The sequence below is a fragment of the Nesoenas mayeri genome (assembly GCF_963082525.1).
Source record: "Nesoenas mayeri genome assembly, chromosome: 11".
Taxonomy (NCBI): Eukaryota; Metazoa; Chordata; class Aves; order Columbiformes; family Columbidae; genus Nesoenas; species Nesoenas mayeri.
Window position 1 is genome coordinate 788,835 of NC_137563.1, and position 16,913 is coordinate 805,747.

Genomic DNA, 16,913 nt, shown 5'->3' on the forward strand with positions numbered 1-16,913 from the left:
TTGGGTCTCCTCTTCCATCCTTGGCCAAGAAACCTGTGTCTGATATAATAGTTGTGATATAGTAACAGAGGCGGTGTTTGCAAATTGAACTTCAAAGTAAGTTTTGCCTGTTTAGATAAAATAATATCATGTATATGTTCTGAATCTTGAGTAGTGATTATTTCAGGCTGATTTGCCGTGCTTTGGTCAGTAGATCTTGCTCGTGTACTAGACTCACTGGATCTTGCTTAAACTGTCCGTGGCTTGTGCCAGTTTGTGATACATACACATGAGGACACTGAGCGGTTTGAATACACAACATCAACTTTGCTGTCAGATCTTTTTGTTTTAATGCAAAACGGGGTGAGCTTTTTACCTGAATCCACGGCAGCAGAAGCATTCGGGCCATAGGATTTATCACTGATTTGTGTCAAGTCCAGAAGCTATTCACCAAATACAGCTTCTTTCTAAAAAAGAGCGCCAAATAATAGAAGGTCTGCTGCTTCACGTGGTAAGCAGTTAATTAAAGGGCACGTCTGTTTTTATGTGACTTGCCATTTAAAACTTGCTAGTGTGAAATGTTCAGGTGTTACTGTGCATGGCTGTGTTTGGGGAGGGAGGCGCTGGGCGCAGGTTCGGTCTGCGTGAGCGCGGGCACATTTGAGCAAGCTCACACACTTGTTTCTTTAAAGCCATGGGGTTTTTACATCTTTGAGCTGTGCAGAATTCCTGACACATCTGTTCAGCCTGCTGAGCGTGTGGTAATTCTTGTTTAAATGAATATCACTCCTGCCGAATGCTCCAGTACGGCCCTCGCTGCTTTGGCTTCCCAGCGTTCCCGCGGCGCTGGACGTACGACGATGAGTGAGCTGCTTGTCCTTGCAGCCACAGAATGCTGCCGTTATTTTTGGTCAGCTGGGATACCCACATCCTTTTCAAGGTCTTTCCAAATCCCATTTCCCTGTCCCTAATATGACTTGCCAGTTGTTCACCAGACCTTCAGCTAGGGGAGAAATAGGCAGGTGCCCAATTTTGCAGGTGACTCATATCACTGCCTGAGTGTCTTGTACTCTCTGTTATTTACCATTCCTTTAATCTTTCATGCGGCCTTTATTAGTCATTTTCTGCTGCCCGTCAGATGACTGGCACTTTGACCTGGTGCTGGGTGTTCAGTGTATGGGTCTGTGCCACTGGGGGCTCCCGGGGAGCCCCTCTGTCCCGGCTCTTGTGCTGGCGCCCCGGTGCTGCGGCCGGGGTCCCTCCCTCCTCTTCCTCACCTCGCACGGGCTCTTCCGAAGCGGCTGCAGGCCCTGGGGTCGCTGGTGCACGCCTGGGCTGGGCAAACCTATGCGTGCAAAAGCTGTTTTCACACCCTGCACAACTTGCATATACAGGTAATTGCACATTCAATTGGAGCTTTTGTTTCGAGCATCCTGTCTTGTATGGATCTCAAGTCTGTCTTGCCCCATTTGCCAAATGCTCTGCTGTTAGGGGATGAAGGAATGAAGACAAAAAAGACTTCTGAATTACTATTTTTTTTTCCCCAAGTGGAAAAGTATTTTATATATGATAAACAAACCATGAATAGAAATTCTGCTGCCCCTGTGGCAGTTTTGTTTTGGTGGATGACATGGGACATTTCAGCTAAAACTGTGAAGTTGTCATATGCCTTTGTTCCCCGAGAACATAAAGGTAAAGAACTGCTGACAACTTTGCCTCCACTTGCTTTTCTTTGCTGCTCTTAAAATAGACTTTGAAGTGAGTGGATTTTAGCTTTCTCAGATAAGAGATTTTTTTCTGTAACTCCTTCAGTCAACCGTTTTGATAATTGTTCCAAGCAGAGAGGGGAACGACGTGATCTCGAATCAGAGTGTGTGGCACCCTCGTGGTGAAGAGGAGGAGGAGGAGGGCGCTGAGCTGAGCGCGCTGGGGTCGGGGGCGCATGGCGCCTCTGCGGGGCCCAGCATGCGGGGCCGTCGTGAGCAGCTGCGTGGCTGCGGCTTTGGCTCTGCACACCTCTTGAGTTTTAATTCTTCGCACAAGTTCGGACTGACCGTGGTACAAAGCAATGGGTGCTCCGCATGCTCCTTGGGAGCCTTTCCTGTGTGCTAATGGTGGCTAAAAATGGACCTCTCAAGTAAGCCTTGCTCTCGGCAGGAAGGACTCGCAATGAAGAACATTGTGTCCCACTTTTTCTAATAGAAGTAAATCTTCCTATTTTTTCTTATTCAATTTTTAATGTATTCTATGATGTATTGCGGCTTCTCTTTCTATGGTGCCAAGTCATCGTGCCCTCAGGCTTCTCCCCGCGAGCCCGGGAAGTGTTTCCTCGCGAAGCTGTGACCCAGCGGTGGTTCAGCACACAACCGCTGTTCCTCAGCACCGCTGGGATCTGCTGCACTGACCAGTCGCTACGGGAAGATTTCTGCAGAGCATTCCTAATCTGGTCTGCTTGTAGTGACAACATTGAGATAAGAAAGACGTTTCCTGGTGGTTGGGCCTATGGGGAGTGCAGCCAGCCTGATACAAAGATCCACTTCCCATAGTGTAAATCAAACAAACCGCAGGGTCAGCCAACAGCTGAAAGCTTGTTGCGCAGAAGGTGTCAATGTCTTTTCTCTTTCTGGAATGGCAGATACCTTGGATGAATACTTCGAGTATGAAGCGGAGGAGTTCCTGGTCTCCCTGGCGTTGCTGATCACCGAGGGCCGGACGCCCGAGCGCTCCATCAAGGGCCGGACCGAGGGCCCGCACTGCCCGCCGGCGCAGTCGGCACAGCCGCCGCCCGCCAAGCATGAGTGCAGCGACAAACTGGCCCAGGTACCGCGGCACCTTTTCGCTTCAAACGCGTGGTGTGATTGAAGTCGGCAGAGAACACCGCAGTGTGTTCACGGTTAAGCACGAATAACAACTGCTTTCTGTCAGCCGCACGTTTAAATGAGTATGTAATTCAGTATTGTGCTAATAATAGATCTGTCCTTAAAATGAGAGATCATTAAGCCTTTTATCCTTGAACGTGAAACTCTGCGTGACTACCTGCATGCAGTACCTATTTGAGTCTTTTATTATGCAGATGACAAGTGCTATACTTAGCAGTTTTGGTCTGTTTTGAGAAGATGCAGGCTGACTTGCCTAACTTTTTGCTTTTCCAGGTTTTCAAGGAAAGTTAGTGATCTAAAACACATGAGCACATCCAATCTGGCTTAGTCTGTTTTGGAGTAAGGTTGGAGCATCCCATCTCTGCAGTCAAAGTGTCTAAGTACTGTGTGAGTTTAAGTTATTCATGCAGAAGTTAACCTGCTCCAAGGCACAGGACTGACACAGACACTGCTTGAGTGTGTCTAGCCAAGAGGATGACTTGTGGAGAGAAGTTCAAGGTAGCCAAGTAGAGTGCTTGGGGAAACGTATTTTTATGAGCTCTTGCTTTTTCTACAGAAGTTGCTCAAATGGCAACCGTAAATGATCTGTTAATGATTCTTCATTTAATAGCTCTGGAAACTTACCTCTGATTTGATGATACCTAATTAACAGAATTGGACCCCTACCCTTTTCCAGTACTTTGGAACAAGTTTTAAAAGCAGATTTAAATCTGGCCAGTATTTTATGATTTGCATATGTTAACATTTTTTCCTTCCCTCAGTGTCGCCAAGCCAGGAGAACCCGATCTGAGGTTGTGCTGCTGTGGAAGAACAATATTCCAATCATGGTCGAAGTGATGCTACTGCCAGACTGTTGCTATAGTGATGAAGGGCCCACCACCGAGGGGAATGATTTAAATGATCCTGCAATCAAACAAGATGCATTGCTGTTAGAAAGGTGGATTTTGGAGCCAGTTCCTCGACAGTAAGTTGGATATTAGGATCAGCTGAGGATCTGGTCACACTGTGGTGGTTTAACGCTGGCCAGCGCTCAGCCCCGCGCGGCCGCTCGCTCACCTCCCGGTGGGGAGGGAAAGTGGGAAAACTGGTGGGTTGAGGTAAAGACAGTTTAATAGGTGAAGCAAAACCTGTGCACACGAGCAAGCAAAACAAGGGCTCACCCTTCCCATGGGCAGGTGTTCGGCCACCTCCGGGACAGCCGGGCTCCATCACATGTAGTGGTTGCTTGGGAGGTCAAGCACCATCACCCCGGGTGTCCCCCACTCCCCTTTCCCACAAAACACCCTCTGAGCGGGATGTCCTATGGTATGGAACATCCCCTTGGCCACTTGGGTCGCTGTCCCAGCTCTGCTCCCTCCCCTATTCTTGTGCATTATCCACATTCTCCTCATATTCAGTGCAAAACACGGCACTGTGTCAGCTGCCAGCAAGAAAATTAACTCTGTCCCAGCTGAAACAAGTCCTTAAAGTAATGGGTTAGTGGTTTTGAACTGGCCCTTTGCCCTGCAGACTGATCTAAGAAAACCACTGCTTACCAGTGAAATCGAAGCATCTTTTAGACTTAGTCTTCCTGTACTCGTGTTTTCTACAGTGAATGTTGTGCAATGCAGAGTATGAAATGCTCCTGACTGGAAATGGTCGTTTTTATGCATTGTTTATGTTAAATTGTATAAATCATTATGTAGATAAGAACAAATCAGGCTCTGTATTCTTCAAAATGTTTGAGGAGTTTCATTGTTCTGCTTGACTCAGCTGTGGTTTATTTTCAGAACAAAGATCTGCAGCCGTCCTAGTTGCAGTTCGCATAGTTCTCTGGGTATATTCTTACCAGCATCCTTGTGTTTCTCAATGTACTTCAGGAGCGGAGATCGATTTATTGAAGAGAAGACCCTTTTACTGGCTGTTCGCTCTTTTGTTTTCTTCTCTCAGCTGAGCGCGTGGCTGAGCGTTTCACATGGTGCTGTTCCCCGGAACATTCTGTACAGGTACGTCTGGCGGGCAAACAACTCGCTTGCAGTGTGCAGGTTGTTGCAACTTGTCTGAAACCTGTTCTTCCCTCCTGTTTGGTGCTTCCAGAAGGTGCCACGTTGTTGCCCAGTACTTTGGCGGTTGGGCAGCATTCATATATTTCGCAAAGTACAGCAGTTGCTGGTTTCTCTAGTGCTTTTTCTTAGATATGCGTTTATGAAGTAGATAATTAAAGCCTCTTCATTTAGATGTTTCTGTAAGTGCCCTTCTGTGTTGTTCAGGGTGAGCGCTGCAGACGTGGGCTTGCAATGGACGTTCTCCCAGACGCCAACCGAGCACGTCTTTCCTGTTCCCAACGTTTCGCACAACGTGGCCTTGAGAGTCAGCGTTCAGTCCTTGCCCAGACAATCGAACTACCCGGTTCTGACCTGCAGTATTCACACCAACCTTGGCTTTTATGAAAAGCGGGTGCAGGAGCGTAAGGTACATCAGCACAGCGATTCCGGTGCAGCTCAGCAGTGCAGCAGCTCCAGTCCACAGCGCTTCTGGGGGAAACAGACGTGGCCAGTGACAGCTGAGGGCCTGCTTAATGGAAAAAAGACACCGGAGTTTACTGCGTCTATCAGAAATGTAAAACTTTACCCATCAGCCGGTCTTGGATGTGACTTTGGGGCCTCGCAGTCTAAAGTTCAGTGCTATAACGCTACTGCAGACAGTAAGACACAATCTCATGAAAGACCCGTCAGAACTTTTAAGTCCTTTTCTCTAGTTGATTCCCGTGTTTCGAACGGTCATTGCTCTCACCAGCCTACGGGAGAAGCCAATCCTTTGATAGGCTCTTTACTTCAGGAGCGACAAGAAGTCATCGCGAGGATTGCTCAGCACTTGATTCACTGCGATCCAGCCACGTCCCCAGTCGTTGCTGGGCGTCCGTTCAACGGGCATGAGAACAGCTCAGCTGCACCCAAAGGTTTTCGGAGTACTTACGAAGACAAAAGCTTGCCAAGGAAAGGCAGGGAAACCTCCTCTCTTTCTATTGCCAACTCAAACAATGCAATACAAGAAGATGGTGGTGAAGGCAAAACCAGAGCAATTCCAGAGGTCTCGCTGCTCGAAGGCCGAGCTCCAGCGAGCCACTGTGGCCACCAGCCCACGGGGGAGGGCAACCCCCTGATCGATTCGCTGCTCCAGGAGCGGCAGGAGGTGATAGCGAGGATTGCCCAACACTTGATTCATTGTGATCCAGCTACGTCCCATGTTACGGGACATCCATTCAAAGTGCAGGAGACGAGCCCAGTTGCTTCAAAAATTTTCCGAAGTACATATGAGGATGAAAATTTGCTGAAGAAAAACAAGGAACTGTCTTCTGTTTCTTTGGCTAAGTCTGATTTTTCTGTGGTAGAAGAAAGCAGTAAATCAAGGACGAAGGCACCTGATACCCCTGTGAGTCCCTCCAGGTGTGATGGGGAGTCGAAGGCTGCTTTGAAACTCCAGGCAAGAAGAAGACTGGTTTTAGCAAAACCCAGTGAAGCTGTCCGACATGCATTTCATCAGACCGCAAAAAAAGCGTTCACCAACGCTCACACATCGGCATCCTGTAGTAAAGAAAAGAAATCTGAACTGCCAGATAAATTGGAAACGATACATTCTGGTTATGCACAGAAGGACCAGGTAACCAATAGGATTAAACAGTGTTCAAATTTCGGCAGCATTGATGAACAGATTTGCACAAATAAACTTAAAGAAAGAATAATCGTGAACGGGAATAATGGCACGGACAGTTTTAACAATTTACAGATGGATAAATGCAAAATACTTGAAGGTACAAAAAAAGCAACAGTTATGCAGGTATCTGACTCTTTGCACAAACATGAGCTCAAGTGTTTATCTAAAGACTCGAAAACCCCAAATATTTATGAGCAAAACACTCAGCTCATTAGTATTGAAAACTATTTAACTAAAGACCATGACAGTTACAAAAACAAAGCCAAGCAAGATAAAACAAAAGCTGCACATGATGAGAACGAAGACCCAATAGGCCTCGATTTCCAAAGCGCTTGTCAGAAGAAACCTGCAGAAGATGGAGCGAAGTGCGAGCGGCTGAGGAACCCAGACGTGCAGGTAAACACGGGGGAAGGGACTCATTGCGGTAGCTGCTCTTAGTCCGGTAGCTCGCACCCTGTGCCCCGTGAGGGCCCATCTGAAGAGGGGTTAACTCTGACTTTGTAGGGAGCAGCACGTTACTATTGTCCTTTTGGTCTGAAGCAACACCTGGCCATGCCTTCTTCATTTTAATGTTGAGAAGAACATTGTCTTGTTTCGCTCATGGCAGTTGCATTGAGAGCCACTGTTTCTACAGGCAGGTAGGCATCCTGTCTGTTTGTAGATACACCAGTGTGTGAATACGGTCTGAGATCTCTGAGCAGTGGTGCTGGTAGGCTGAGTGGAGGGGAGTTTATACCCCTTATTTCACAATATGCCAGTGTGGTGCAGATCCACGTGGTTCACAAGTCGTCTGCCCCAGCAAGCGCAGTATGAGCAGGGCAGGCCATTGAATTATCCCATTGATATCTTCAGTACATTTGTTTTGCTAGCAGAAAGCACCATCTCTAAAACACACCAATACATGGCGGAAACATAATTGTCGATCCTTGGATGGAACTTCAACCAAGGCTTTTCATCCCAGAACTGGATTGCCTCTCCTTTCGAGTCCTGTAAGTTATTGTTAAAACGACAACTTAAATGAGAAAGGAAGTATTTTGCTCTTTTAATATCTGTATATGGTAGAAAGCTTGACAAACGGAACTAGGTGAAGTGTGTGGGGGAGTTAACACTCAAATGATTGAACAATAATTCCGGAAAAGAAAACATTAAAGAAGTAGTTGTTGAGATCCTATCGAGATTAACAGAAGGTGACATCAGGAAATTCTAGAGCAAAAAATGCTTTGGTGCTATTTTAGAGCAGAAGAGAAAGCCTTTGGAAGAATAGTGTTTTAACTATAAGCTAATACATTTTGTCACTGAAGAGTTGTTGTGCGAGTTATTAGTATGCCAGAGCTTTTGTTCCTGTGAACAGTTTGTACTACAGAGGTGTCACCGAATGATTGAGTGTGACACAAAGCTGCTGTGGTGGGACAGACATCGGGGACGCGGTACAGTGCGTGGTAGGTTGTTGGGAGTTCAAAGAAGGCAGTTCCAGTTAGGACTACTGAGATATTGTGTGTTGATCACAGAACATCACTGTGGTTTAGTCTCCAGTGCTTGTGAAGGCTGTCACGTTTTCGGGGAACTTGGATGGACATCATTATAGTCTATTTGCCAATATATGACTGTTCTGTACCATTCGAGAGAGACGTCAGCCTCTTGAATGAGGCTTTTTAAGTACTTCCTCTTAATAAGAATTTATAGTCTTGTCATTAATCATTTTAGAATAGATGGGAATTACTCCATTCTGCTCTGTTTTCGTAGTTCTGTAATGTCATGAAAATTCTTGGCAAACTTGTACGTACTTGGCAAAATTGTCTTGGCTAGAGGTACGGTTTGCAAATTAGCATCTTCATTCCCTGTTGAGGTTCCTCAAAGGAGAACGCAGTCCGGGTGCTTTGATCTGGATTCGTCACTACTGCAGCTGAAATGTCTGTCTGCGAGAAGGTATGTCTGTCTTACCAAAAACATCACGAATTTTGGGGGAGCCAAAGTGAATGCATTCCTGTGTGCAACAACAAAGCGTGTTAGCAAAGACAAATACGGGTGTCTTTCAAAAGAGTGGTTATTTGGGGAGGCTCCGCGCTGGCGCGGCTGGGTGTGCTGCAAGAGGCGCTGGGGTTGTCAAACAGAAGATCCTCATTGATTCTTCAAATCAGTGTTACTGACAAGCGCCTTAACTTGTTCGCGGAACTCAACTTCTAAAAGGGACTGACCATGACTTCTATACATCAATACGTGTAACATAAACAGCTTTAAGTGTGGTGGTTTGATTCTGGAAACTTCGGGACATGAGACAGAAATATCTGCTTAGAAATAAATAACTGATCTGATACTTTGCTTCCTGCTCATAGAGTTAATGAACAACCTAAAGTTGTATTGTCTTTATCCCTTGTAATGTGGAACTTGTGAAAGTGTTTTTTCCAGTTAACTAGCAAATGTTGTGCTAAAGTATTAACAGGCAATGGTCAACTGTTACTTCTTTAGGACAACATTTTGTAATACAGTAAGTAAGTGATTCTTTCTAGAGCTGTTTATACCCAGAAGACAAAAGCAAATGTGATTATCCTTTGTATTTATGTTGTCTTCTGATAGCCCACAACAATGTATAAACAGAGACAGTGATCCAGAGAGCCATGGGAAACCATTGCTGAGTTGCAGCGCTCCACCAGTGACGAGCCTGAGCCTTCTGGGAAACTTCGAGGTATTGCATGTTCTCTGGAATTCTTGTGGTATTTTCAGTCTTCTGTAGTGCTTTTGAAAGTCCATTTCTGTGAATAATCCCAGCCTATTACAATGTAAAAGTTCATAATTAAATTGAAGAAAATGTGTTTGAATTTCCAGCCATAAAGGCACATATTTCGCACCTCAGACATCTTCTATCTCAGAGATTCAGACACAATGAGTTGCTTACAACTTCATTTTCCCACTATGGGCAAGTTAGGAGGTGTTCTGTGGGCTCAGATGAGAGTTAACACCCGCGACTGTCCGTGTCCGTAGTGTATATACCTAGAGAAAAGTATTTACATTTTCACTCCTAAAGTCTACTTACTATGTCACAAAAGCTGTGTTAAATCAGTGCAGGAAACAGAACGGCTGGTAAGTGTAGCCTCCAGCTTTTTGCTTCGTATAGCAAGTCAAGTATCAACAACCAGTATCTGGTGTGTTAACAGGTTGTTGTACTCCACATGTGTGAAATATGCAGTGAATACCTGGAGGAAAGTTACCGATTCTAGATTATTGTTTTCAGATAGTGTATGTCAAGGAAAACAGCGCATAGATCCTGCTGCAGTAAAATCCTCTGAGCTCCCGCACCAGTCTCAGTGGGATGATGGAGACTGGGTTGGATGTCGCTTTCTCTTAAGCCACCATCATCTTGCTGAATGTTCCACTGTTCAGCATTTTTGCCCCGGTGTTGATTTTTGGCAGGTCACCTTGCAAAACCCTGATATAAACTTGTTTCCTTGTCTGCTGCGTAGTTTTGCTGTGTTTCCTTGCGGTGTTCCCACCGTCAGCTGCACATGCTGTTTTCCAGGAGTCTGTCCTGAATTTTCGCCTGGACCCGCTGGGCGTTGTGGAGGGTTTCACGGCCGAAGTGGGAGCCAGTGGAGTGTTCTGTCCCACGCACATGACTCTGCCGGTGGAAGTGTCGTTCTACAGCGTTTCGGATGACAACGCGCCCTCTCCTTACATGGTGAGCGTGTGGTTGGATTTATTGTGAATAAACTCCGATAGGTGGAGGTGAAGAACAAGAGCGGGGTGAGCAGAGGGTTCAGCAAGGTGGGAATTTGCAGGGACCTGGATTAATTTCAAGTGCTTATGATGGAGTTCTCCTGCCCCTTCTCCAATGGGGCTTTTCCTCCCGCTCTGCCCCACCATCCAGCTGCTCTCATCTTGGGGTACTGAACAGATTTGTCTCCCTCCACACTGCAGTCATCAACTCCCACTATCTCTTTATATCCATCTACCTTAAAATAGGCCGTGAGGCAATAGCTGGACTTAATGGGATGCCGTTTGTTGTCCCAACAAGCAGCTGCCCCGGGCAACTCGCCGCTGTGCTGGCAAGCGCTGGGGTGCAGGCCAAGGTGTGATCGCTGGTGCTGCCCTTGGGCTCAGCACTCATTGAGCCCTTGGTTCTAACGCGGGCGCTGAGCAGGCGTGACACGCGGCGCTCATGGCCCGCCGGGTGCTGCTCGCACCCTGCTGGGTGCTGCTGTTCTCGGTGTCTGTCTGCTCATCTTGTTCTGCATTTCTGTGATGGTTTTAGAGTGTAAAAGTGCTTCCTTGTATAAAGCAAAAGCTGTCCTGTGTGCTAGCATTGAATCAGATGGCTACGTTTGTTCTGAATGCCTCCTGAGGAGCCTCAGTCTCTTTAGGAACCTCTCAACCTTGACAGATCTAATTTTTAGAGGTTTTCATATGTGTATATCTATCTAAAATATGGCAAATAGTCTGTTTAAACATGTGAGTAAAGCATCGAATGTCTGATTATCCCAGTATTTAGATTTTAAATTCATAGCACTTACCGTATTTCTGACCTTCTTTAATAGGATTCAGAAAATGAAATGGCTTTGAGTAACTCGAACTTTGAGTAATGGACTTCAAATTTGTATATGATTCTCTTAATCTCTGCAAAGAAGTATCTGTTGTTTTGCCTCCATCTTTCCTGATGGTTTCATGTGATTTTCCGGGAGGCGCAGGGGTGCTGATGTGTCTCAACTGGTTAAAGCAGCACTGCTCACTTTCCTAGCTGCGTTTCATTGTTTCAGACTTCCACGTGTTTTAAACACGCTGTTATGGCCGAGTCTCCCAGGGTGAACACAACATTTGGATAGCGCCTCCATCATCAAAGCCATTGTTTCTGTTTGCAGAGCTGGTTTCTCTGCTACGGGCTCTGTGTGTAGGTTGGGGTTTGGTCTGCGCGGTGCCCTGCGCGGTGCCCTGCGCATCGCCGCGCCCGGCTGCTCCGTCCAGCATGGCCGGTGCAAAGCACACGTCACCGGTGCTGAAGTGTTGGGCTGGGATGGAAGATTAAGTGCATCTGCTGCCTTTGAACAGCAGAAATCAGGTCTGTGAGATCTGGAGCAGTGTCGGTGTGATTGTAGGTGGTATAAAAATGGAAAGGAGGAGACAATCCTTCCATTTTAACTGACAAGCCGTTTTGAAAGGGAAGTTCTGTTTCACCATGGCTTCCTGATGGCTGGTTTGAAGATGTGGAGACTTGGCGAACGTGCCCCCTATTGCACAGCTTTCAATCATCTGCCAAAGCATCTAAGGCACTTACTGTTGATTTTTGAACTGCATCTTAAATGCACGTATTGCCTGTTCTTTTTAATTTTTATACGTTACTGATTGTCAAATAAATACAATTACACGAATAGAACATTTTTATCTGTTTATATCCCTCCATGTGAACTAAATGTATCTTTTCTTTGCAGGGTGTAATTACTTTAGAGTCCCTTGGTAAAAGGGGTTATCGGGTACCGCCTTCAGGAACAATCCAAGTGGTACGTACTCAGCAGATACGGGTGCCCTGACACCATTAACAGCAAGGACGTCATGGGGAGGGATGAGGTTCTTGGGGTGGAGCACAAATCCTGCAGTGGAAATGTGAATCTCTGTGGGTACTGCAGGGTCAAAGTAGAGATCTCTGTCATTCCTGGAGCAGAAGAGACTCCGACCTTCAAACCTTCAAAGTGCTGTGAAGAGGCCTCAAATCAGTTACTGGAGATGCAGAACACTTGGGGACACCATGGCTTCAAATAAGTAATGGAGAAGTAATTAGGCCACAGCCCAAATTCTGAAATCCTTTAAAAGGGATTTAGATTAAATACTCAGTTGTATCTAAATCTCGTAACACTTTAACACCACTTATGTTTTGTAGTGAAATCAGAAGGTAAATCACAATCATTGCTTAGGAACAACGATCTGCATGTTTCTTTGAAGCCCCCAGTCCAGGGTACCGCTGGTAGTGTCAGGATGAGGAGCGGAGCCCAGCCCTGCGCATCCTGGGGCGTTTGTTTAGAAGACAGCGCAGACAAAAAGCCGGCTGGAAACAAACAGAAATGGGGATGCAGATCAGCAAAGCAATAGTACTCACACACTACTGCTCGTTCAGAATAGATTATGTTTAGTATTGTAAGTGTTGACAAACAGCAAACTGCACAATGCTGTCACCCAAAGGTTCTGTGTGGCTCTGTTTTGGGAGGTGAAGGTGGGGGGGGTTGCTCTTTGTTTTGTGTTGTGATTTTTTGGTTTTGTTTCATTCTTGTTAAATTTGTCATCTCTAAAGGGTATCGTGTTACACTGTTTGTCTTTTCAGACCTTATTTAACCCTAACAAAACTGTGGTGAAGATGTTCGTGGTGATCTACGACTTGAGAGAAATGCCAGCGAATCATCAAACATTCCTCCGGCAAAGGACTTTCTCTGTTCCCGTGAGACGAGAAATCAAGAGAACTCTCAATAAAGAAAACAGTCATCAGACTGAAGAAAGGCTGCTACGCTACCTCATACATCTGAGGTGAGTCCTCGCCCTTTCAGAAAGAAAGGAAACACACATAACCACCCAGCCAGCCTTTTGTGTACAGACTTACTTAAAAAAAACCAGCTTTTAAATGTGGTGTTAACCTGGACAACAGAGGAAGAACAGCTAATAAATAATTTAGATGGGAGAAACAAAGTTAAAATATAAAGCTGTTTCTTGGCATTGGAGTGTTTTGTATAGCCTGGTAAAGCTTCATTCTTTTCTCAGCAAGAGAGATTTAGTTCTGGCTGGGCTGCCGTGCTTTGGAGGCTGCAGGAAATGGTGAGTGTGGATGTTATCTGGGCAAAAGCCAAAGCTAAGGGTGGAAGTAAGGAAGGTGCCCAGTGTCCTGCACATAGAACAGCACAGAGTCTTCTCCCCGCGCCCGCCGGGACGGACGTTGACAGCGGCAGCACCGCGCGAGCAGCGACGGGCGGGCGCGTGGCTGCCGGAGCAGCGCTGTGCCGGGCCCGGGCAGCTGTGTGCAGGAGAGGAGGGTTCCCCTGCGGCTGCCCGCGGGGTGACCACGGGCTGTTCTGCATCACTCACCCAAATTACCCAGTGCCACAGAATCCATTTCTACAACCTGCCTGCCCCAGATGATTAAACCGTGATGGATCTCCTGTCGTCGTCTTTCTCCTGCCTCTCAGAATTTCAGTCTGATTATGGCTAGGTCTATTCTACAGATGTTACTTTTGCTTCAGTAGGGTCAATGAGTGAACGCTTATTAAAAATCTGTGCAAGCTGTAGTACACGTGATAATGCAGTGTGCGCTGCGCTCCGGGCGTTTGGAATGGCATCATTTTGTCATTACAATAGCAATAGCATTGCTGTTTCTATTACGGTAGCAATAGCTTTTCTCCCTTACCGTGGCGTAGTAATAATGACATTAAGTTCGGCTGCCATAAGAAATGTTCCTGAGGATCTCCTGCCTTTCCTGGTGGAGGGCAGGAAGTTCTGCCAGAGGGAGACTGTAGAACACAGTTCTCTGAAGTGCAAATCTAGGCTCGCTATCTGTAGTTGTTAAATCTCGGGGAAGGTGGAACTGGCACATTCCTGGCAGGTCTGGGGGGCCTGGCCCAGGCTGTTCAGCTGCAGCATAAAAGAGCATTGGGCCCGGGAACTGGCTGTTGGTTGGTGCCTGGGCCAGAAAACCACAGTCTCTAAAACAGCTCTGTGTTGTGTGTGTGAGATCCTGTACCGCTGGCTGGCGCTGGAGCCGCACTGAAACCCGGCCCGTGGTACCGAGGAGCAGGAAAGCAACCTCTTGCCAGTGCATTCACAGAGGAATGCAATCTGCCTGCATGCTGGTGCTGAGATAGCTATGATATGTGTATATGCTGTTGTTGGTATTTGAACGTTCCCGTTTGTGTGTGTTCAGGGCACCCTTGGGGCGTTTTCAGGAGCGCTCACTGAAAAGCACGTTTTGCCTTTCTAGGGTGCTGAGAACTTTAATGTTCAGTGCACAGAACTGCAGGTGAACCTCAAGCGTTCAATGCAGTGCCAAAGCTGTGCACTACGCTGGTGATGGAACAAAGTGAACTGCAAGTGTTAGGGTATTCTTTCATTTTAACTGACAAATTCTGTGTGTTCAAATGCTTTCTAGCATCAACCTCTTAAAGGAACACACTTAATTCAATAATACTTAAAGATGAGTCTCTTGTTTGTTTCTTCTCAGGTTCCAGAGTTCTAAATCTGGAAAGATCTACCTCCACAGAGATGTACGGCTCCTGTTCTCTCGGAAATCCATGGAAGTCGATAGCGGCGCTGCGTACGAACTCAAATCTTACACTGAATCGCCAACAAACCCCCAGTTCTCCCCGAGATGCTAGCGACCAGCGCCAAGCTAAGCACCCGTGCTCCCGTTGATCAGTCCTCACTGCGAAGGTGAGGAGAGCTGGCCGGATGAAGTTAAGCCCCTAAAGGAACGAAGGTGGCGCTGCAGAGAGACGGTTCTTGTGCGATCCTGGACCAGCTTTCGGCGACTGGACTGAGCTTTGTGTATTCCAAGTAGACTGGAAACATACTTATCTTTTTGTACCGTTTAAAACCACTTCATTGGATGTGTTGCAATAGCAAATTCCCAAGTTAGTTTAGTGTTTACACTTTTTATTTTATTTTTCAGTTATTTAATATTTAATGTTTCATTTAATACTCAAGTGATGTTTGTCTTTAGTGTTCTAATGTAGCATAAATCCTATGTAAAATCATACTATGTATTTTTGGCATTAATATTGAAATCTGAAATATATACAGATATCTTTAATCTGTGCGATGTTTTAAGTGATATTCATTTAAGTTGTTGAAAATGGGGACAGCAGGTGAATTTCCATAACATTTCATACTATGCAAGCATGGAGCTTTTTTCCTTGTTTTCTCTTGGATGGTACCCTTTTTGCTTTTCTTTCCTCACGTACAGATTTAATAACATCTGCGGCCATAGTGCGGGTTTATTTCCGCACTCGTGCATTCAGCTCACTGGTTCGATTCACAGTTTGCTGCCTCAGTTTCTTTCCTTGAGAGTCACTTTAATTTTGTGTTCTGTCCTTAGTTCTTCTCACAAAGTTCCCACCCTCCCCATTTGATTTCCCGGATTGTGTTAAAGGATGTACTGTGCAAACAAATCAGTATTTATATCTTAAATATATGCAAAAGCGATGAAACTTGTACTTTTTGTTTTATTTTTAGATGAGGAGGATCTTCATGTAATCCGAAGTATTTTAATAGGTCAGTTCCATTTAGGCCACTAGGTGGCCATGGGAAGTTTTACTAGAAATGCTACATTGGGCACATAAATATTTTCCAACACGTGTATATCTAAAGCAAAACACAGCCGGATGAGCAGTTTATGCGAAGTGTTAAACTGTGTAACTGAGATGAATAAAGTCAGAAGCATTTGATTACATTTGAGGTATATATTTAATGCTGAAAACGAACCTTTGCAATGGGAGTTTCTCAGCTCCCTGGCCTTGGTGTTATGTTGTTCTGTGCATGGCTGTAGGTGTCCAGGGTGTCAGTGACAGGAAAGGTGACCCTCGTTGGAGCACAACACGCTTATCTGATGAGACTGGAGAAAGGGTGAACGTGCGCCTTGTGCACTGAGCGCTGCCCTGAGACGGGAAGTCAGGGCAAGTGAGGGAGACCAGACGTGCCAAGTGAGACTCATCACCTCCTGTATATTCAAGCGTCTGCTGCTCCAGCGGGCAAAGCTCAGACACAACCGACCCTGTACAGGACTGCACAGGGAGAGATTGTTTGCAGTTTCTAGTGTGCTCTGTAAAACTGAGAAAAGGATCCTTTTGGTAGCGAAAGAGTGAACTCCAGCTGCAGTTGTACCCTGTGCAGGACCGGGAGCTGGACGAGCATCACGAGGACGTGGGCCAGTTTCTTTGTAGCTGCTACTGAGTGATGAGCAGCACGGATCCTCTGAGAGCTTGTTTGTGTCATGGTGCACATCTGCTCGCGTACTTGATGGAAGAAAGGGTAAGAAAAGGTTGCACTTTTAATGAAAAGTGGCAATTCACCTGCAGTAGACGAACCCTTTATTTTGCACTGATAATATGCAATGTTCTGTATCTTTAAATGACTTATTCAAGCCATCCTTTTCTCTCTTCAGAGTAATACTAATTTGTTTTGAACACTGAAGTAGTATGGGTTTTGAATATGTGGTCCCTACAAGTCTAGGAAATCAATGTGTATTGACTTAAATAGCCAAACTACACTCAGTCCCTGCATGGATTAGGTTACCCCTGCACAAGTCATTCTCCATTCACAATTTGATCTGAGTTAACACTTTCTATTAGAGACACGCCTGGAGATGAATGCTGAATGTTCGTAAAATATGACCTGAATTCCACA

General features: G+C 45.9%; 1 protein-coding gene across 3 annotated transcripts in view; it reads left to right on the top strand.

Annotated features, from left to right (window-relative positions):
* The window catches only part of ATOSA (atos homolog A), a 41,196-nt gene extending 25,247 nt beyond the window's left edge, over positions 1-15,949 (top strand). The window contains exons 1-12 of one of the 3 annotated variants that reach the window (XM_080351083.1): positions 2,690-2,799; positions 3,132-3,356; positions 3,620-3,822; positions 4,718-4,843; positions 5,108-6,947; positions 7,421-7,540; positions 8,398-8,477; positions 9,126-9,234; positions 10,066-10,224; positions 11,969-12,037; positions 12,853-13,052; positions 14,734-15,949. In XM_080351083.1, coding sequence (XP_080207209.1) covers positions 3,333-3,356; positions 3,620-3,822; positions 4,718-4,843; positions 5,108-6,947; positions 7,421-7,540; positions 8,398-8,477; positions 9,126-9,234; positions 10,066-10,224; positions 11,969-12,037; positions 12,853-13,052; positions 14,734-14,887 — 3,084 coding nt within the window. In that variant the 5' untranslated portion in view covers positions 2,690-2,799; positions 3,132-3,332 and the 3' untranslated portion in view covers positions 14,888-15,949. Of the gene's footprint in view, positions 1-2,614; positions 2,800-3,131; positions 3,357-3,619; positions 3,823-4,717; positions 4,844-5,107; positions 6,948-7,420; positions 7,541-8,397; positions 8,478-9,125; positions 9,235-10,065; positions 10,225-11,968; positions 12,038-12,852; positions 13,053-14,733 lie in introns of those variants that run through there. The other 2 variants (XM_080351081.1, XM_080351082.1) reach the window with 2 other exon arrangements.
* The last annotated feature ends 964 nt before the right edge of the window (positions 15,950-16,913 follow it).